Source organism: Centroberyx gerrardi, chromosome 2 (genome assembly GCF_048128805.1).
Source record: "Centroberyx gerrardi isolate f3 chromosome 2, fCenGer3.hap1.cur.20231027, whole genome shotgun sequence".
In the NCBI taxonomy this organism is placed as follows: domain Eukaryota; kingdom Metazoa; phylum Chordata; class Actinopteri; order Beryciformes; family Berycidae; genus Centroberyx; species Centroberyx gerrardi.
In genome coordinates this window covers 17927713-17949829 of record NC_135998.1, presented here as the reverse complement: position 1 = coordinate 17949829, position 22117 = coordinate 17927713, and the positions used below count along the sequence as shown (strand labels likewise).

Below are 22117 nucleotides of genomic sequence, written 5' to 3'. Positions count from 1 at the left end.
AATGGAGAGAGGCGCTGACAGTGGTACATGGTAGAAGAAGAAGAAGAAGAAGAAGAAGAAGAAGAAGAAGAAGAAGAAATAGAAGGGGGAAACTTTGGGACCCCGAGACTAAGTACAGTTATAATGTGGCCAGTATTTTGTCACTGGTAAGTAAGTTACCAGTAATTATCTAGTTATATTCTTGTAAGATAACCTGTATGTTAAAATGTGTTTAAAACGCTACCATGCTGTCCTAACATTAGGTTGCTACTAAGCTAACATCACTGAGTCAATTCCTCTAAAACAGATGAGTTTCATGTGTGGGTCTCAGGATATTTTGCTCTGTACTGACTGCCAGTCCAGGGTGCAAAAGTAATGAGAAATCTCACTGACTTGTTAGCTAACATATGATAGTTAATTTAGCAACAATCCACTTTAATAACCAATGTCACGTCAGCGTTGTTCAAATTTATAGTCTGAAAAGCATAGCCATTTCAGATTTTTAAATATGAAGTGAAATTATTCAAGGTAAAGTTATTATCTTACCTGGTGATTAAATTAAGTAGTGGTAAATGCCTAAGTATTTCACTTCAGGCCACTGTGTGGGATCATTTATCCAACTTTATTGGAGTAATGAAAAAGGACATTGATGGAGGCCAATTAAGTTATTTTTTCAATGTACATTTCCCTCTGTTGGAGGCAGCATGCCGAAATAATTCTTTGACAGACTTGTCTACTCGAAAACAGGAAAAACCTTGTCAGGCTGTCCATATCTGAAAAGATTTCCTCCCTATCGCCGCTTTTGCCGGTTTGTTAGCGATATTGTTTTCCCCCACGGTGGGCGTGGCTTTCGAAGTATGACGCGCTCCGCAGTGTGTCTATAGCGTGACCAGATTGATTGAAAATTTCACCCTATTAATGAGTAATAAATAATAGTCACATAATATCAGGAAATAACCAGTATGGATAACATTAGTTAAATGTCAAATATTTTTACATTTATAATGAGCTCTGTCCATTAAATCCATTTGGGAACGTGCTTTACGCACTCATTTTATCTCCTCTATTCCTCCGACCAAGACAACACACACACACTGGATTTCTCTGAAGCAGCTCCTTGGCATGCTTTGTCTGAAAAAAGTGTTTCTGATGAGTAGCTGCAGTACGTTTCTGATGACTAGCTGTCGATATTAATGTTTGGATATTCCATGGACATACAGAAGCGCAATATTGCGCAATGAATGCTTTCAGTTTATCCACAGACAGGCTGTCCCGTGTAAACATGGACTATTTAATGTGCGGGAGTTCTGTTCCCATCATCACACTGTCATCACATGTTAGCTTAGCCCGGCTGCCTCATGGCTGTCCACCACTTTTAACCTTTCGCCACAAAAATTACATTTACAATTACAATTAGAATTTCGCATTTGGCAGACGCTTTTATCCAAAGCGACGTACACATGAGATTTTATTACAACACAAGCAAGGATCTAGTCAGGAGAGAACAACGAGAGTAAGGGCCATAAAGCTAAGTTCTAGTCCGACAGGACATAGGTGCCAAGAGGCAGTGCATAGAGGCAGTGCATCGAGTGCATAGAGGCAGATAACACTTTTTTTTTTTTTAGCAATTACACAGTCCATCAGGTGAGATGGTGTTCGCTAAAGAGCTGGGTCTTTAGCCTTTTCTTAAAGACTGAGAGGGACTCTGCGGATCGAATGGAGTTTGGTAACTCATTCCACCACCGAGGAACCACAGAAGAGAAGAGTCTGGATAGAGACTTAGGGCCTTGTTGTGGTGGCAGCACCAGGCGCTGCTCCTTGGCAGAGCGTAGTGAGCGGGAGGGAGCGTAGACCTGAATGAGGGAGTTCAGGTAGATGGGAGCTGTTTTGGTTGCTGCTTTGTAGGCGAGCATCAAGGAATTGAACTTGATGCGGGCAGCAACTGGGAGCCAGTGGAGGGATATGAACAGCGGAGTGACGTGCTGTTTTGGGCTGGTTGAAGACCAGACGCGCCGCCGCATTCCGGATCATCTGCAGAGGTTTGAGCGTACATGCCAGGAGACCTGCCAGTAAGGAGTTGCAGTAGTCAAGGCGTGAAATTACAAGAGCCGGTACTAGGAGTTGTGCTGCATGTTCAGACAGGTAGGGTCTAATCTACCTGATGTTGTACAGGGCAAATCGACATGACCGAGCAACAGAAGCCACATGCTCCTTAAAGGTTAGTTGGTTATCAATCATGACACCCAAGTTTCGGGCAGACTTTGCGGGAATGAGCTGAGCTGATTCGAGCTGGATACTGATCTGTTGTTGTATAGAGGGACTGGCTGGGATGACAAAGAGCTCAGTCTTTGATAGGTTAAACTGAAGGTGGTGTTCCTTCATTCATGCCGAGATATCGGCGAGGCATGCCGATATCTGTGCCGAGACTGTGGGGTCTTCTGGCAGGAACGATAGGAAGAGCTGGGTGTCGTCAGCATATGAATGGTATGAGAAGCCATGTGAGCGGATGACTGCACCAAGTGAGGTGGTGTATATTGAAAAGAGAAGGGGTCCAAGCACTGACCCTTGAGGTACCCCTGTGGACAAGCAGTGCGATTTAGACACTTACCCCCTCCAAGACACTCTAAAAGATCTCCCTGAGAGGTAGGACTCAAACCAGCGGAGGGCAGATCCTGAGAAGCCAAGCTCAGCGAGTGTGGAGAGGAGGATTTGGTGGTTAACTGTGTCAAAGGCAGCCGATAGGTCTAGCAACATTAGAACAGAAGACTGACCAGCAGCTCTTGCTGATCGCAGTGTTTCCACTACAGACAAGAGAGCAGTCTCGGTAGAGTGTCTGTGCCTGAAGCCAGACTGGTTAGGATCATACAGGTTGTTCTCAGAAAGGAATTCAGAGACTTGATTAAAGACTGTGCGCTCAAGTATTGCTTAAAAGCAGTGGGGAACACATCCGTTGTAAGTGAGGAGTTGATGATGTGTGTGACTGCAGGGATAAGTGGGGGTGAAATGGCCTGCAGGAGGTTGGAGGGTATCGGGTCCAATGGACAGGTAGTGGGATGAGAGTCAAGCAGAAGCTTGGAGACTTGTTCCTCGGTAAGATGGGAAAATGAGAGGAGTGAGGCCCTGTTAGCTGGCGGTGGCAGACTGAGCTGGTCAGGCTCAGAGAACTGATTACTGATAGCAGAAACCTTATCAGTAAAGAAGGAGGCGAAGATGTCAGCAGTGAGCAAAGTTGAGGGAGGAGGTGGTGGAGGGTTGAGGAGTGAGTTAAAAGCTGAAAATATTTTCCGAGCGTCTTTGGCGCTGCTGATTTTGTCCTGATAATAAGTGGTCTTGGCAGTTTTTAAATGGGAGGAGAATGCTGATAGGAGAGACTGATAGTGATCTCTGGATTTGTTCCTCTCAGCTGCTCTAAGCCTGTTGCTCTCTGATGACATAATAATAAATAATAATGCATTTTATTTGTATAGCACTTTTCATTCATAGTGAATCTCAAAGTGCTACAGAGTTAAAACATAAAAAATGAAAACAAAGAAAAAAGAGATCGCTAACAAAAGTTAACACGAAAAAGCCTTCCTGAATAAAAAGGTTTTTAGGCCTGTCTTAAAAGAGTCCAGGGTCTGCGCTGCCCTTAGATGGTTAGGAAGGCTGTTCCACAAGCGCGGTGCAGCTGAGCAGAAGGCCCGATCCCCCATGGTGCGGAGCTTGGTACTGGGGGCCCGGAGGAGCAAGCTGTTGGTAGATCTGAGAGTGCGGGTGGAGGTTTGTGGGGTGATCAGTTCTTGTAGGTAGGGAGGCGCATGTCTGTTAATGCATTTGTAGGTGAGTAGCAGGACTTTGTAGTCGACCCTGAAGGAGACAGGGAGCCAGTGCAATGAAAGCAGAGTTGGTGTTATGTGTTCGTGTTTTCGCACTCTCATCAGGATCCTGGCAGCGCTGTTCTGAATATACTGGAGCTTCTGGATGCTCCTGCCAGGGATCCCAGTGAAGAGTGCATTGCAGTAGTCCAGTCTTGAGGAGATAAAAGCATGGACAAGCTTCTCTGCATCTGACAGGGTTAGAGTGGGGCGGAGTTTGGAAATGTTTTTGAGATGGTAGAAAGAGGTCTTGCACAGATGTTTTATATGGTCATGAAAAGTCAGGTGAGGGTCAAACCTAACACCCAGATTAGTGACTGAGGAGGAGAGGGGGATGTCCTGGTTGTCAAAGGTGAGATGAGGTATGGGGGATGACTGTGTGCCAACAAGGAGAGCTTCAGTTTTGCTGCTGTTTAACTGGAGGAAATTTCTGCTCATCCAGGCCTTTATCTCCTCAAGGCAGGTGCTGAGGCATGACATGGCTGCAGAAGGGCTTGGGGCAGTTTTTATGTACAGCTGGGTATCATCAGCATAGCAATGGAAAGACATCCCATGTCTGCTGATGACACGACCAAGGGGGAGCATGTAGAGGGTAAACAGGATGGGGCCGAGAACTGACCCTTGCGGAACACCACAGGTGACAGGGAGCAATCTAGACCTGCATCCTCCCAATGAGACATACTCAGTCCTGCCAGAAAGGTAGGACTGAAACCACTTAAGTGCAGAGTCTGACAGTCCAATGGTGGTGTGGAGGCGCTCTAGGAGGATAATGTGATCCACAGTGTCAAACGCAGCACTCAGGTCAAGGAGAATCAGAAGAGAAGGGGACCCTGCATCAGCTGCCATCAGCAGGTCATTCGTAACCCTGAGCAGAGCTGTTTCAGTGCTGTGGGCTGAACGAAAACCTGACTGAAATTTCTCAAATAAGTTGTTGTGTTTAAGGTGGTCCTGGAGCTGAGAAACAACCACCTTCTCCAACACCTTGGACAGGAAAGCGAGGTTGGAGATAGGCCTGTAGTTGGCTAGAACTTCCGGATCCAGGGTGGGCTTCTTGAGGAGGGGGCGGATGACAGCAACCTTGAGAGCAGATGGAACACTACCGGTTTGAAGGGAGAGGTTGACCGTTTGGGTGATCAAGGGGCTGAGAATGGGGATGTATGACTTGAGCAAAGCTGTGGGAATGGGGTCCAGGGCACAAGTGCAGGGTTTCATTTTCCTGAGGATTTCCTCAATGTGGCTCTGCTGGACACCAGCGAAATGGAGGAGAGACGGCAAGCTCCCAGACAGGGGGTCGATGACAGGAGGAGGCAGAGAGGAAGAGCTGGACATCAGAGAACGGATGTTGTTGACCTTGGCTCTGAAAAAGTCAATGAAGCTGTTACATCGTTCTTCTGTAGCCTCGATTGGGGAAGATGATTGTGGCTTCAGGAGATGGTTTATGGTGGAAAAAAGATGCTTAGAGTTGCCAGGATTGTTATTGATTACGTTGGAGTAGAACTGTGACCGAGCATCTTTAAGGGACTTGGAGTAAGCCCTTTGATGTTCACGAAAGGCCAGTTTATGGACAGTGAGCCCAGAATGTCTGAGGCGTCGTTCCAGGACACGCCCAGCTGTTTTTATTTTCCGCAGTTCATGTGTGAACCAGGGGGCAGAGCGTGAAAAATTGACCTCACGTGTCTTGACAGGGGCATGGAGATCAAAGACGCTGCTCAAAGATGTATTATAGAGTTCCACTACTTCATCCACTGATGCAGAGGCTGGGCAGGTGATGTGCTGGAGGTCCATAGTCATGATGGCTGGGTCAATGCTTTTCCAGTTCCGGAAAAACATTTGACGCTTAGGTTTAGTAGGGGGCGACAGGAATGTCAAGGCCATTGAGACCACCTTGTGGTCAGACACACCCAGATCATAGACCTGTAGGTTATTGATGGGGGCGGAGTCAGTGATGACCAGGTCAAGTGTGTGCCCCCTGGTGTGAGTAGGAACATCAACATGCTGCTTCAGGCCAAGACACTCAATCAGACTCAGGAACTCCGCTGCAAAATGACAGGAGGGGTTGTCGACATGAATATTCAAATCACCAACAATGACAATGTTGGTTGACATGGAGCAGAGTGAGGTAAGTAGGTCGTGTATCTCAGGGAGGAAGGATGAGTTTGGTTTGGGGGGGCGGTAGATGAGAAGCACTGTCATGGAGTATGGAGGTTTACATTTTAGAGCAAGGCATTCAATGGAAGAAAGATCAGGCATCGGCAGGGGAGACAGTTTCAGTTCAGCCCGGTGTATGATTGCTAAACCACCACCACGGCCAGAGCTGCGGGCTTTTTCCATGTACCTATAGCCAGGAGGGCAGGCCTCATTAAGCACAGAGTAGTCCCCTGGTTTATGCCAGGTTTCAGTTAGGCACATGAAATCAAGCCCCTTGTCCAAGATGTGGTCATGTATGAGGAGGGATTTATTAGTGAGGGATTGTGTATTAAGAAGTTCCATGGTGGCAGGAGACAGAGCTGAGGATGGAAGTCTCTGCAAACTCCGCAATACACTGTGATCCGCCCCATATTTTGCATCTCGCCTAGTATAGGGTAGTCTCGCGATGTTTCCAATGATGACGCCCAGGTTTGTTTTGCTTCCGCACTCCACATTGAAACCGCGGCGCGAGCCTCTATGGATGTAACGAGGTCTGTTTCTTAAAATCCCAAACTTTTGGCAGCGGGTTAAAAACCCCTTGTCAGGTGTAATTACGAAGCTGCGTAAACGCCGTAGCTGTGGGGTGGTGTATGAGATCATCATTAACATAGTTGATAAAAACAAAAGACCAAACAAACCACATCGTTTGGCAACAGCCACAGGCTGTCCAACGCTAGTTTTAGCTGGTGTACCCTTGCAAAATTCCAACAGTTTAAAAATCACATCAAAGGTCATTACAAAAAACATCAGGAGAGCTCAAATCGAAGAAAAAAAAAAAAAAAAAATCAGTGAGCCATGGACTAGGGGGGGGGTTACGAGCAGGTTTAGATGAGATGGGGCAGAGATTGTTTAGAGAGGAGGCTAGCGTTGAGTAAAGTGTGTCTGTAGCCTCATTGACGTGGAGTGAGGAGAATTCGTTATGAGGAGGCAAGGTAACCGAGACCTCATTGGAAAGCTGAGCCGGTGTGAGGAACCGGAGGTTTAGTCGGAAGGAGACCATTTGCGGCGGAACGTGAGGATGTTCCGGTAAGGAAACCGTGAATTGAATAAAGAAGTGGTCTGACAGATGTAAGGAGGTGACAGTCAGATTTGCTGTGGAGCAGTTCCGAGTCACAATCAGATCGAGTGTATTGCCCGCTTTGTATGTGGGAGGGGTGGAAACCTGTTTGAGGTCAAATGAGGACAGAAGTGAAAGGAAGTCAGCCGTTTGGGGTTTGACAAGATGGATATTCGTGTCCCCCATGACAATCAGCGGGGTGCCATCTTCAGGAATGGCTGAGAATAGCATGTCCAGTTCAACTACAAAGTTCCCCAGTAGCCCTGGTGGGCGATATATGACAACCACAAACAGCTTAACAGGAGCTGTAACCATGATTGCATGGTATTCAAAGGAGGAGTTATTGCTTAGAGGAGAAAGCTTAGTGAATTTCCAGTCTTTGGAAATGAGGGCACCCGTAACACCTCCACGCCCAACGGAACAAGGTGTGTGGGAGAAAGTAGAGTCAGCTGAAAGTGCAGCCGATGTGGCTGTGTTTTCTGAACGGATCCAGGTTTCGGTCAGGGCTAGTACCTGAATGTCGGATAGATTTGCAAGTGCTTGGATAAATTTTATTTACAGCAGACTGACAATTCCATAGGCCAAAAGAAAAACAGGAGGGCGTAGATGAGGCTTTTCTGAGAGAATAGAGGTTCTCAGGATTGCGCTGTCTTTTGTCACTGATGCGATTTTTTCAGTTACCCTGGATGACAGGGATATATTGGTAGCACATGGTGAGTGAGAAGACAGGCAAAGAGCGTAAATAGTAGAGAAGAATAATTTATCAGTGTCCTTGCTCAGTGGACTCGCCCAGGTAGACTCGAAGGTCTTTACACAATTAGGTCTACAGCGCTACAGCGCAGCTTAAGTATTTAAATACTAGGAAATGCCACAGCTGTGCCCAGTAATAGTTTGTCACCACGGCTGAACCCGCCCCTTTCAGATTTCCACAGCAAAGCAACAGGTGGAACAGACCCACCTATCGAAACTCAGAGAGTGAAACCAGGAAGTGCTCAGCCACAACAAAGCCTGACCACAGCCCAGCCTAAATCCAAATCTAACCCAGAAACAAAGATTCAAAGCCCTACTGACCGACTGATATCTCCTATGTCCCAGATCAGAGCTTGTTCTGCTTTGGGGCTCAGTTCAATCTCTCTTTGTAAGATTTAATTTAGTGAAAATCCCGCCCCTTTAAGATTTCCACAACAAAGCAACAGGTAGAGGGCGCGCCCCGCGTCAGTTGACCCACCTATCGAAACTCAGAGTGAAACATTCTACATTACAATACAATCGTGTAATATTGTTCACATTCTATTCACAAATATTTTCGCACATACCTCAACAATCAATGAATCACGGCGCTATCTCAATTGAAGTCAGTCGCGTATCGTGCGTGTCTCTCTGTTTCGTCTGTTCTCAGCTTGTGGATCTGAAGTGCTGTTGAATAGAGTTGAGGCGTGAAGACATGGGCGTGGCCATTTAGAACAGACAGAACAGAATGGTTCCTGTAGGGACAGCTCAGGACTGGCAGTCCTCTTCAGTCCCTGTTTTCCAATTGAAGTGGGTCCGGGGGGAAGGAGTGGGAAAAGGAGGTTTTCAAGTTCACCATCAGTCCGCTCACCTTACTCACCATGGGATTCTTTCATCATTCTTTCATCAAAGAAAAGAAAAAAAAAAAAAAAAGGGGGAAACCCCCCCCCCCCCCTTTTTTTTTTTTCTTCTTCTCTGGCGTGGCCATTTCTCGGTTCCAGAAGCAATTAAAGCCCATTCAATTTTCGCATACACATGGTCACATGACACGCCATTCACAGTGTGTTGCAACAGTACTAGGTTGTCTGTAAGTTACACCAGTAAATGTAGACTGCCTCACAATTATGGCTTGTCTACTTTGAAATGAAACATGGGAGTAATCTGAATATTCCGTTTTAATATGGGCCCTCTCCTATTGTTTCAGTCATGGTATTGTTTAATCACAGCTGTACATAATTATGTTGTATAAAGTATTGTATACACTATGGGCCTCACATAAAACATAACGCTACATAACAACACACATTCCATTCAGTGGCGTCACCAGCATCGGGCTGCCGGGAATGTTGTTTGACTCGCCCCAAATCTTTTGACAGAGGAAAGCAAGGAGGTTTTATATTAACCGGGTATCATTGGGCCGTGCGTTCCGGGAGTGAATTTCACAACGGAACGTGCATTCCGGTTCTAAAAAAGTAAATGCAGCGCAATGCCGGTGTTTGCACCTGTTTTGGGCGCTTAAACAACTGGTGTAGTTCGTTTTATTACCAAAGTTTGCCGGCTGGGCGGTGTTTGGATCTTCGGGCCAATCACAGTGCATAAAAGAGGAAAACTCCACCCAACCGGGAAGCAGGCAAGAAAATGACAGGCACAGACAGTTTAATCTATCTGAGCCGCGGAGCTGACAGGTTGTGTTGTGAAAATGTCGAGAAAGAAGAAACTAGAGATTCTGCCTTATTTTCAGCCCAATGTGAGTGATAAAACAATGTGTTCAAGTGAATTTAACTTGTAGACAGACATGTAATTGCCATTTTCACATGATCCATCTTTGTAACTGAAATTAGCCTACTAATTTAAAGTTTGCTATAGAGAGTGAAGGAATATTTAATATAAAGTTAATAAAACTAAAATACGTGTATTCCTGGTTTTGCTAAAGCTGTTGCTTATGCCATGAAAACTGTTGTTGATGCCATGAAGAGTGCTCCTGAGGAGCACTCTTCCTCTCCTCTGCACCTCTCCTCTCCATGAGCGTTTCACAGGACCCAATGTAGGCTACACAATAATATTCAGTTCATAAAGAAAGTCTCAACATGGTGCATTAATTTAGACATAAGGACTACTATGTCAGAGCCATGTGTTTATCTGAAATTGATCAACACCCCTCCAACCAATCAGAATCAATTCATCCAGCACATGTGTAATAAATATTAATGGATGATTTTTGAGAGCTGATCTTTTGTCATGTCATGTTTCCTCTAGCAGGAGGAAGTTGAGCCTGTTTTGAGGGAAGTGGCAGAAAATGGTAATACTCGCGTCTGATCACCTTCAAATGGGAAAATGCCAGTATAATATGAAACAAGTGAATTGCATTTTTTAAAGGTAGGCCTAATGTTGTCTTTTCTATCAATATCATAGGAAGGACAACAAGAGATTGATGTTCTCAGGGTCAGAGAGACAGCAGAGAGCAGCCACACCAACCAAACCCCAGATCCAGTCAGGACACTGCACCACCCATGGCTTCACTACAGCCTTTTCTGTTTATTTTGTTTTCAGCTGTTAGTGCTCAGTGTGTTGGTAATCTTCCATCAAATTATAATAATTATGTAAAACAATTCTGTTCCATTATAATACAGAGGTATGTTATAAGATCTTTCATTTTTTCAATTTTTGATTCAAGTCAACAACTGTATAGCGATGTGTAACTTGGCTTGTACCGCAGTAGAGTGCCCCAAATGCTACTCAGTTTGATCTGTAAGGTAAAATACATGCCATGTCCCTCCCCAGTTCAGCCCCACATTACCTGGGCTCTGCCCCAAATGTATTCAAACCTTGGTGACACCCCTGATTCCATTATGAAACCAAATTATCAACCTGGTTGCATTCTTCTGATACTGTAGCCTATCTCAAATGTCTAAATAGGTCAAGGTGAGGTACCTGGTTGCCAAAGCTATATTGTCAGCCTATATTGCCCCGTTCATATGGTCACACTAGCACAAGCCAGTGTGACCATAAATGTCTTATTTGCAGCTAATGTAATTAAAATACCAGATTTAGTTGGAATAACATTTCAATTGTGTTTTTCTGAACATTAGAGTTTGTTTGTTCTGTCTATTCTCAAAATGAAAACCCATTTCTTTTCAGGTGTGGCTATGTGCATCAAATACATGGAGAGTGTTTGGGATGATGAGGCATACCATGCTTAATGCCTTGTAGTGTATAAGAGTTACTTGGAAACGGTAGGCTATACCCGGTCAGGAAAGGGGAAGAAAATTAATCTTGCAACAAAATGCAGTATAACATTTCTTCACCAAAATATGCCCCCAAAATGTTATCCCTTCTCTGCTTGCAGACAAAAGTCGATGGATCCTGGTGAAATTTGAAGGGGATTTGCTGCCCAACCTCTGTGTTTATTGCCTTGGAAGGTGTGTGCCAAGGGGAATGGAGAAGGAGACCAAGCCAAGGGCCGAGTTTACTTTGTGTTCGGAGGGATGGACACTCAGGGAGTCATTCAGAGCGATTGTATTGTGACTGTAATAACATATGTGCCTGGATGTTGTGGATAGTTATGTCCATGTTGTATTAAAGGGTTTAATAAGTACTACAGTGTAATTGCTTGTGTTTGTTTCAAGTTAAATTTAGCTAGATGTACTACAAAATCAACAGTGAAAAATGTAACTAACCCAGACCATTGTATCAAACACTGGAGCACTTGATTTAACTTTTTAACCTAGATTGGTCTTGCCAAAAGTCATACCCTGTAGAAATATAAACTCATGTAATAAGAGAAACAAAATCAGTTTTGTATCAAACATTTATTTCAATGTCTTTCCAGTAGAAAGGCTTTTCTACAATGACCAGATTCAATAAATAACTTTAACATTGCCCGTGAACACGTCGAGCCCTTGAACCCACAGAAGCCCCACCCACCCCATTAAGCCCCTCCCCTCTACAGAACCCCTTTCAGGACTGCCTGAGAACAGCAGCAGCAAGCCTCGAATCCGGGCCGACGAATATCTCCGCCCTACAGCGAAGAGAACCCTCACACACATTGAAATAGTTTATTTCAAAAAGTCTTTCCAGAAGATTCAGTATGGTCGCTTATCGCCACCCTTTCCCAACCATTCCTCTCACCATTTGAGTCCAATCTGTCCATTATGTACATCTAGGTGCCGCTACCAGAGAGGCAAGGGGCGACAGAGAGAACATGAGTTGACCTCTACCTGCCTACAACTCATCCTTCTCATCCTGCTCACCTTCCCCACCCTCAGGCGGGGGTCCACCGGCACTACCATAAAGCTTGCTGACAATGGGCTGCACCACCTCCTCCAGCTCCTTCTTCTTGGCTTGGAAGTCTTCCAGATCGGCATCCTGGTGGGACTCCATCCACTCAATCTTCTCCTCCACCGCCTTCTCGATGGCTTCCTTATCCTCATCGGACAGCTTTCCACCAAGCTTCTCCTTGTCGCCCACCTGGTTCTTCAGAGAGTAGGCATAGCTCTCCAACTCGTTGCGGGCATCGATACGTTCCTTCAGCTTCTTGTCCTCATCTGCAAAGCGCTCGGCATCATTCACCATGCGCTCGATATCCTCAGGTGTCAGTCGGTTCTGGTCGTTGGTGATTGTGATCTTGTTCTTGTTGCCTGTTCCCTTGTCCTCAGCGGTGACACGCAGGATACCATTGACATCAATCTCGAAGGTGACCTCAATCTGGGGTACACCACGAGGCGCGGGAGGGATACCAGTCAGGTCAAAGGTGCCCAGCAGATGGTTGTCTTTTGTCAGGGGACGCTCACCTGAAGAGAAAGTTGAAAATTATAACCATATCCAGAGTTATGCAACATTTCTCATATCAGCCTATATACAAGAATGAAGCAACCAAATTTTCACACACATTAAATATTTTGTGAAAATTCTTTCCATTGTATTTGCCTAGTTTACAGGAAGCGGTCCAAGTCTTACCTTCATAGACCTTGATGGTGACAGTGGGCTGGTTGTCAGAGGCGGTAGAAAAGATCTGGGATTTTTTGGTGGGCACCACAGTGTTCCTGGGGATCAGCTTGGTCATTACTCCTCCAACGGTCTCAATACCAAGGGTCAGGGGGCACACATCGAGAAGAACCAGATCACCTGTAACAGAAGAACAAGAAACATTTAAGTAAAAAGGCCCAAGTCTTCTATTGTGCAAGCTTGATGCAGTGGCACAGACTGTATCACTGTGTACTGTCTCAGGATGATGACCTACCAGTGTCCTCTTCTCCAGACAGAACTCCAGCCTGCACAGCAGCTCCATAAGCCACGGCCTCGTCAGGGTTGATGCCCCTGGAGGGTTCTTTGCCATTGAAGAACTCCTTCACCAGCTGCTGGATTTTGGGGATACGGGTGGAGCCTCCAACCAGGACAATCTCATCAATGTCAGGCTTCTTCAGGTCAGAATCTTCCAGCACCTTCTGTACAGGCTTCATGGTGGAACGGAACAGGTCCTGGACAAAATAAAAGACAGGGTAAAAAGGCTTGCCTAATGCAATGTTCTATAAACACAGAATGTTTTTGTGGTGCAATAGTTTTACAAGTCTCAACTGATGAGGTGGCCAACTTACCATGTTCAGCTCCTCAAACTTGGCACGTGTCAGGGTCTCAGAGAAGTCTTCTCCCTCAAAGAAGGACTCAATCTCGATGCGGGACTGGTGCTGGGCAGACAGGGCCCTCTTCGCCTTCTCAACCTCACGACGCAGCTTCTGCACAGCACGGTTGTCCTTGCGCACGTCTTTGCCAGTCTTCTTCTTGTACAGCTTGATGAAGTGCTCCATGACGCGCTGGTCGAAGTCTTCACCTCCCAGGTGAGTGTCACCGTTGGTGGCTACCACTTCAAACACACCGTTGTCAATGGTGAGGAGGGAGACATCAAAAGTGCCACCACCCAGATCGAACACAAGGATGTTCTTCTCGCCGTCCTTCTTGTCCAGGCCGTAAGCAATAGCGGCAGCAGTCCTGGAGAAGGCAAGTAAAATGAAGATAAAATATGAGAAAATACTAGAATTATCAGGAAGAAAATGTTTCCAGACTGCCTTCAAATTACAGCAGATGATAAACGTTGTCATAAGACACTTACGGCTCATTTATGATTCTCATAACATTCAGACCAGCGATGACTCCAGCATCCTTGGTGGCCTGACGCTGGGCATCATTGAAGTAGGCAGGGACAGTGACCACAGCATGTGTGACCTGAGGAAACAGAAGGGGAAATTAAATCAACACATCAAACACTTGTTCAGGACCAGTGTATGATTAGATATGGAAACAAATTGTTGTACCTTCTTGCCCAGGTAAGCTTCAGCAGTCTCCTTCATCTTAGTCAGCACCATGGCAGAGATCTCCTCAGGGGCAAATGTCTTCATCTGGCCAGCAGAAATTTCGACCTGGATATGGGGCTTGCTCTTCTTCTCAATAACCTAGAGAGCAAGAGGAACACAAACATCAATTTAGAAAGTTTGCCACTAATAACACTGTCTAAATAACTTCAGACCCTACAACCACACACTTAACTTCATACTATCAGAGTAAGAAACTTACCTTGAAGGGCAGGTACTTGATGTCCTGTTGCACAGAGGAGTCACCCCAAGTGCGACCAATCAACCTCTTGGCATCAAAGACTGTGTTCTCAGGGTTGGAGGTCAGCTGGTTCTTGGCAGCATCACCAATCAGACGCTCACCCTCACTGGTGAAGGCCACATATGATGGGGTGATGCGGTTTCCCTGGTCGTTGGCAATAATCTCCACACGGCCGTTCTTGAACACTCCAACACTGCAGCAAAGATTTTTAGTAATTACTATCATTGAAAAGCATTACTCATTTCATTCCAGTGTGACACCATTTTTTTTTTTTTAAACGGCCAAGCCAGAAATCATCATTTCCTCTTACCATGAGTAGGTGGTCCCCAGGTCGATTCCTACCACGGTTCCCACGTTCTCCCTCTTGTCGTCGTCATCGGCAAACACGGTGCCGGCGACCAGCAACACCAAGCACATAAGTTTCATCTTTGCTTGTATTTTGCTCAAATCCTATGAAGAAATTGCGGAACAGAAAACAATGTCAGGACGTGGCGTTGCATTCATGACGTGTGCTCGCTTAACGCTACGTGGAAATACGGGCTAGCAATGTTGCTTGCATATTCTGTTATGCGTAAGGATCCCAACCCGGCTGATATATGGAAAGCATGGCTCAGAAAGGCGCTTAAACCCTTAAATAAACAGAAAAAGGCAAAGTCGTAAGGCTTCGAAGAATAGAGGTAACGTAACGTTAGATGGGGTGGAGCCCCATTGCCTCGTCCGATAATGAACACCGCTAGTTTTTCCATCTACCGGTGCCTAGCAAGACCATGCGAGGGAACTGTTCTTGTCATAATTAGTCGTTTAAAGTATGCTACTCTGCACACCACAGATCATCGCAAATATCCACACTTCTTCTCTATCATATTGGCTGGCCTGCTAATTAAAACCACGACTATCTTCTGGTTAACACAATGCTATCGTCAAATGTTAGCTTAGCCGGCTGCCTGATGGCTGTCCACCACTTTTGACGTTTTACCACAAAAATTACGTTCGCATTTACTATTCATTAATATTTTTGGCACATACCTTAACAGCAAACAATCAATGAATCCCCCGCCTTGGCGCTATCTCAACTGAAACAGTCTCGTATCTCAGTACGTGTCTCTCTGTTTCGCCTATTCTCAACTTGTGGATCTGAAGTGATGTTAAATGAATGGTGCTCTCCGTATATAAGCCGTCATTTCTTCCCCATCGTGGAGGCCTGCGATTGGCCGCGCAGCAGCTCGTTGGAACGCGCTCATTGGTTTCTTCCGGCATGCTGGCCGCCGCTGATTTGCACGCGTTTGGTCAAGTCAACGTCATGAGTCAGACCTTACTGTGCCGCTGCTGATAGGCCATGTGTCAAGTGAATTCATGAATACAGTTGGTGCAATGAAGTGCCAGTCTTTTGAGGAGGCCTTTTCACATTCATACATTTGAAGTTTGTGCCTCTTTTCATGTCAGCAGGACATAATTTGGACCAAGATTCATCGTTATGTTAATGTTGTTTTAGGGTATGTGCTAGCATGTAATTATCATGGATAGTAGTGACTCACTGCAATGAGTAAGAAATGTATAAGCCCTGTGTAATATGTATGTAAATAGAGCAAATAGAAGGAAATGAGGTTACATCAGATGAACTAGGTTGTCTGTAAGTTACATCAGTGAATGTACAGGCTCTGCCTCTATGGCTTATCTACTTTGAAATGAAACAAGCCTGCAGTAATCTGACTATTCAGTTTTAATATGGGCCCTGGGTCATGGTATTGTTTAATCACAGCTGTTCATAATTATTTTGTATACAGTATTGTATGCACTATCGGGCCTTACATAAAACATATGCTACATAACAAATAAAGTATACACACATTCTATTATGAAACCAAATTATCAACCTGGTTGCATTCTTCTGATACTGTAGCCTATCTCAAATGTCTAAATAGGTCAAGGTGAGGTACCTGGTTGCCAAAGCTATATTGTCAGCCTATATTGCCCCGTTCATATGTGTACACTAGCACAAGCCAGAGTGTTACCATAAGTCATATTTGCATAAGCTAATTAAAAGCTAACTAAAATACCAGATGTAGTTGGAATAACATATCAATTGAGTTTGTTTGTTCTGTCTATTCTCAAAATGCAAACATCTTTTTAGGTGTGGCTATGTACAGTATATCAAATACATTGAGAATATTTGGTATGTATAAGCATAATTGCCATCATGCTTAGCCCCTATCTTAGTCATGAGATGGATGTCCTCACTTTGGAATTCAACTGATGTCCTTTCTTTTCAGCAAGGATCACTAGGCTGCTCTTTTGGCTGCTTCAGGATCTGCCCTAATGACCTGATGTAAGCCCTGACCACAAATCCCCAACCCCCTGGCTAAAGTGGTGGCAGGTGTTGCTACAAATCCATGGCACCCAACTTCTGCAAGATATGCCTTGGCTTTCCAGCCCTGAGCTGCAAGTTCACTGTATCTAAGCTTCTTCCTTACATATGAAACAGCTTCTGGTGTTGGACCACAATTCCTAACTTGCTCTAACTTGTAACTACTTGAATAACTCTATCCTGACTTGTTCTCTATCATGGACAAAGCCAATGTGTTGCATATGTTTCTTTCTCCTAATGGATGAAGAATTGGTTTATTAACTATTAATTTATTTTTCACAATGGCTACCCTGATAATGTGGCTGATACGGTGTGGTTAATATGTAAACTTATTTGGTTCCCCAGTAGCTGGCATGTGAGGTGATCTTCCAGTCTGTTTTAGCATTGTTAAGCTCATGATTTTAGGACGCTGTGAGTGTGCTAAATGTGTGGTAATGGTGCTACGGTATGGTATGGTATCATTGTTTTAGTTTTTTAAACCAGTCTTTTGTTAGTTTGCTTTGCTAATTTGTTTAGTTGTATAAAGTCTGCCACATAGGTATGCTGCACAGCACTCTTTCTGAGCCACACCTGTCTACATCTACCTTAGTGAAAAGATCCAGGTATGAGGTGTCTGATGACCAAAGCTTTTATCCTGAACTCTGAATAGTACATTTATGTTGCCACTGAGGTCTCACTTGGTTGTCACAAAGTATGGCTTTTGTCATTGCTTAACTTCATAGTGTACATCATGATTGTGTTGATTTTGTACGTACATGTGGACACACAAACATATAAATCTGATTGTTATATGTTGGTTTGTTATCATTATCATATAGGAAAACAACTGAGACGCAATCTCACAAAATGAATGAGTGAATGAACGAATGCTCCGGAGATGAAATGGAATAAAGTTGTGGGTAGAAATAAGTTAATTTGGTTACTCCACAATAATCATAGGAATTGATATTCCTGTGATAAACAGATGATGCACATGCACCAGCCTATCAAACACACTTCAACACAGATTTTGTTTCTATTCAATTAATCTGCAATATCTGCGTCTGGCTGCCTGTTGGGATTGATGATATCAAACATGTTTCTCGGATGTTACATTGAAATTAAGCGACAGTCTAATCCTCCACGTCAACCTGAGATCAAATTACCCCGTCTATGGTATAACAAGTGAAAACTAGCTCAGTCCTAGTTTCACGCTCACCAATTGTTTTGTCTGTGAAGCCGACTGTTATAACAGCTTATAACAATCCCCCCCCAAATAAAATAAAGCATTAACAAATGCTCTCCCGCTCCCTGTCTCTCTCTCTCTAGATGTATGGGATCATCTTTCACTGAGACCTATTTTCATATTGAACAACACTACTCCTCTCATTGTCATTGTTATCTCTGCTCCACTTCTCTATGTTAGAAAAGCAAATATGTAAAAGTAAGTAGCTCAGCCAACAAGACTGATATGTTAATCAGAGAACTATTTATAGTTGTTTGAGGAAAGCATCCATTAATGCATCATGTCTATAACGTCATTCAAAACGTAAGACGTTGTACTGGGTAGTGACTGATCTCTCCAAATAGCCACTAGCCAACAGTCATGTCTCTCTTTATAAGTGGGGAAATTATTGAATTTCCCCCCTACATTCTGACACAGTCATTACAACCGACGGCACTACATATGACAGGCATGACAGCCAAGTGACCAACAACAATGGCAACAGTCATCTACTGACCAGTAGAGGTAACTGCCACAGATATAAATGAATGAAAGGGAATGAGTATTCAAAATGAATGGAAGTCTATGAACACTGTCCCCCAAAATGTTCCAACTTACAGACAAATCAGCATAGGCTGTTGACCCAGTGGTGAGCTTAAAAATGAGATAAGCCAAGCAAACCAAAAGATAGATTTCATGGATAGATGATTTATCATTAGTTAATTTCTCAAAAGACACTAGCCTGTAGCCCAAATTGTGATGCTGAATAATTCCAAGCTAGAGGCTATGAAAACACATCTAACCTGATTTCCAATGAGGATCAGCCCTTGTTTCAGAATGAAATAGTCTTTAGTCATAATAAGTAAAACAATACATCCACTGGCACAATCACAACTTGGCAGCAAGAATGTTATGGATAATTGAGTTTTTACAGGGCATTAATAAAAAAAATCATATGGGACAAATCTCGTTTATGAATTTTACATTATAGGCTGTTTTATTCAGGCAATAGCAAATCAACTAAACCCAAGTTCCTCCAATTAAAAGGAAGTGCTTGTTTAAAGGAGACGCACTGAAAATCCCATACAGTCCAGTGACAGAAGCGGCAGGGAAAATATAGCATGGTAGGCCTAAATGAAAAGACGAGTAAACTGTATGACCTCCAGTCAGTGACCGTCCCAGAGCAAACAACCACCTATATTGACATAGATTTATTTCGTTTTTCTCTTATAAGATCATATCCAGACATATATAGATTAGTTTGTACTAATTACAATGATGTATACTATGGATTAATGTCATAAAGATTTATGTCCTCCTAAAAAGGTGGGTAAAGTCAGGTCTGCAAATGAAACAAACAAGAGTGAAGTAGCCTACCTAAGCTCCAAGTTGGAATAAGTATACTGTAAAATCCCTCACATATGTTTGACTTATCATAACAGGGGTGTCAATTCACTAAACCTTAAGGTATAACAAAATCCCTGGATCTGATATCATTTGGCACCGAAACTTTGAAACCCTCTTATATCACCAAAACCTCTGAGGACAAGTTGAACAATTAAATTTGACTGACAAGATATTATATGGTCAGTGTGATAAGTCAAGAGTTTGCAGGTTTTCATTCCAATCAAACACTACATCTGCTGATTTCATGAATTAGTTCCTCCTCTCTGGCTGAAGTTGTGCTAAAAAGTGAAATCAGCTGCTGTATAGTTTGATTGGAATGAAAACCTGCAGACTCTTCTTCTTCTCGTAGATTTGCAGCAGTGTAGACGCATTAATGGTATATTACTGCCCTCCATTGATGAAAATACTCATATCAAATCCACTATGATTTAAATCCTTTGGTATAAGCCTGTTGTGTGTAAAAATCACAGTATCTTTGTTATCTTTGTTGTTATTGCAAGTTTTCAAAGAAAAAGAAGAAACGCTTAGATCTGCTAATTCTTTGAACAACACTTCTCTCTCATTCCTGTATTTCCTGCAAAATATCCTGACATGCTGTACCGTGTCTAGACTGACACACTCACATAAACCATGTGAATGTTTACCAACTACTTTTAGACAGCTGCCCGACCCACTGTGGCCCAGTCTCAGTCTAGTTAAGCAGCAGCCCTGTCTCACCCAAGATAATAGTTTTGGTTTCTTTACTGACTTATAAAATATAAAATAATGTCTCCCTCTTTTCTCAGTTTTCCAAATTTCTTGCCATTTCTTTTCAGTTCCGTCTTTAATCATACCATGGCACTCTGTTTTGCCCATTAAAACCAACCTGCAGACTCTTGGTCCTCCATGGCACATGATTAAAAAACACTGGTTTAGACTTCCTTTTGTTTGGGTCTTTCATTTACATTCTGTTTTACTCTCCGCTAGAATGATAAAAAATTACAAGATTTGGACTCACTTTCTTTTTCTTCTTTTTTTTTACTGTTGTATATGTACACTTACATGCGTATGTGGGTGTGTATGGATGTATATATATGCATGTATATACAGTATATTGTAATTTTGTGTGAACCCAGGGTATAGGGAGTGACGGGTGGGAATGGGTTGAGGAGGCATGTGGGGGGTTGCTGACATTTGGGGGTGGGATTGGTGAGGGGGGCACCGGGGATATTTGGATGACAACAGGCAATTACTCTGTATGTATACTCATGATGTATTCATGGTGTATGTACGCTAACTGTACAAAATATTAGGGTCAGCTTCCCTTAAGTTGCAGTCCCTTTTGCACAATCCACATCTCAGTTGTCTCAAAGCTTAAAAATCCTTCTGTAACTTGTCTGATTCTCTTTCTCTACACCTCCCCCTTTGCGATTGGTATAAATTTAATAAGGAAATCAATAAGGCATAATGGCTTTTACCTGGATTCACCCCATCAGTTTACTTCATGAAAATAGTAAGAGTCTCTAACATTTTGTATATTCAGTTTATATTCTTTATGTCTCTTCCCTTTTTTTTTTTGGAATTAATAAAAAATCACAAAAACAACCCCAAAACTATTTGGACTCACTTAAGCTATGGCAAGTGCCATGTAACTGAGCAATTTATGCAGGTGAAGCTCTTTGTGGTGAAGCCCCAGGTTTGCGCCCCCTAGCGGCAGAGCCCGGCACCAGCAGCAGACCCCAAACTGATGACGTGGTTCGGCTCGCCGAGCAGACCAGCAGGATGGCCGACCAGAGCAGGCAAATCAAACTCGCTGCAGCTAAGAAAAAGGTAAAGTATTTTACAGTCAACCTGGCAAAACATCACGGGGAGCACTGGAGGTGTCTCTCTTCAGCGGGTTGGTGTTGTCGGCGGTTTCTTTCATTTTTTACAGTTTTTTTTAACGGAGGAGGGTGTTGTCATTACACGTCGTCCGACCTCTGTGGTGTCGCCCATCCCGGACCTCAGGCTCCTCTTGGGGGTGTCAATGCGCAGGAGAGGCCGGGGCTTCTTTCGGGCCTCGACTGATAGCATTAACTTGCGAGATTATGTAGACTATTTTTAGTTCTTAGAAGCATTTATAGCGGCCTAATTCGCTTGTTTTGCCGGTGGTTAACTTATTGTATTTACTCAACGGTTTCGGGTGTCTGTCCAGCTACATTTGATTATTAACCAGCTAACTATTACAAGTTAACGTTAGCGAGCTGGCTAATGGATAGTTGGCTTGCTAATGATTCTTGCTGCTATCCAGTTAGCGTGTTGTTAAAGGATGCCAGACAACAGTTGGGCAGCTTTGTAGCTTGTCTACTCTGTAGGATGGCACAGCTCGCTAATAAAAATGTGCAGCATGCACCAATTTAAGTCAGTAAACACCCGAGAAGCATTGTAGCCTAGTTAGCAGGATAAGATGACGGGGACTGTTTTGACAGCTGACACCCCTCTTCCTTTTCTGTGTCCTGCTGTGTGCTCCGGCTAGGTGTGTGGCTGGCTAGTGAGAAAGATGGCCTTATCAAATGTAAACGTTAGCTTCAGGAAATGACTCGTCAGCATTTGTTGTTACCCCACCGTCTTCGTGGATGGGTGGTGGTGTTGATAACTCATAACATTAGCTGAGATTCAAGCCTCCAGTATTGTGGAGATGCCATTCCCAGTAGCTATCTAGTTCCCTCTGGTCACCCGCAAACAGCTGTCACTGTGTCACGGGCCCCATG

At 44.0% G+C, this 22117-nt stretch overlaps 3 protein-coding genes, 1 long non-coding RNA gene and 1 pseudogene across 5 annotated transcripts in view; 1 reads left to right on the top strand and 4 right to left on the bottom strand.

Moving 5' to 3' along the window:
* LOC139916470 (endoplasmic reticulum chaperone BiP-like) overlaps positions 1-15569 on the bottom strand; it is a 30582-nt gene extending 15013 nt beyond the window's left edge. The window contains exon 1 of the mRNA XM_071905358.2: positions 15439-15569. The gene's annotated coding sequence lies outside the window, so the exon portion shown is untranslated. The remainder of the gene's footprint in view (positions 1-15438) is intronic.
* On the bottom strand, positions 3534-6026 carry LOC139916471 (uncharacterized). Its single transcript, XM_071905359.2, has one exon. It carries the CDS (start codon positions 6024-6026, stop codon positions 3534-3536), a length of 2493 nt encoding a protein of 830 aa, XP_071761460.2.
* Positions 6745-8702, bottom strand: LOC144539857 (uncharacterized; annotated as a pseudogene).
* LOC144541714 (uncharacterized) lies at positions 9480-10319 on the top strand. Its single transcript, XR_013506836.1, has 3 exons — positions 9480-9553; positions 10063-10105; positions 10219-10319. It is a non-coding gene; the product is annotated as an uncharacterized LOC144541714 (long non-coding RNA).
* On the bottom strand, positions 11597-15568 carry LOC139916468 (endoplasmic reticulum chaperone BiP). Of its 2 annotated transcripts, none has more exons than XM_071905356.2 (9): positions 15439-15568; positions 14723-14874; positions 14374-14605; positions 14115-14252; positions 13913-14025; positions 13401-13791; positions 13046-13283; positions 12763-12930; positions 11597-12596 (listed from the first exon to the last, which is right to left on the bottom strand). In XM_071905356.2, exons 2-9 carry the CDS (start codon positions 14836-14838, stop codon positions 12028-12030), a joined length of 1965 nt encoding a protein of 654 aa, XP_071761457.2. In that variant the 5' UTR covers positions 14839-14874; positions 15439-15568; the 3' UTR covers positions 11597-12027. The 2 variants fall into 2 exon arrangements, with proteins under 2 accessions (XP_071761457.2, XP_078143866.1); XM_078287740.1 differs by having other exon boundaries at positions 14723-14862; positions 15439-15543.
* Positions 15570-22117: the final 6548 nt, after the last annotated feature.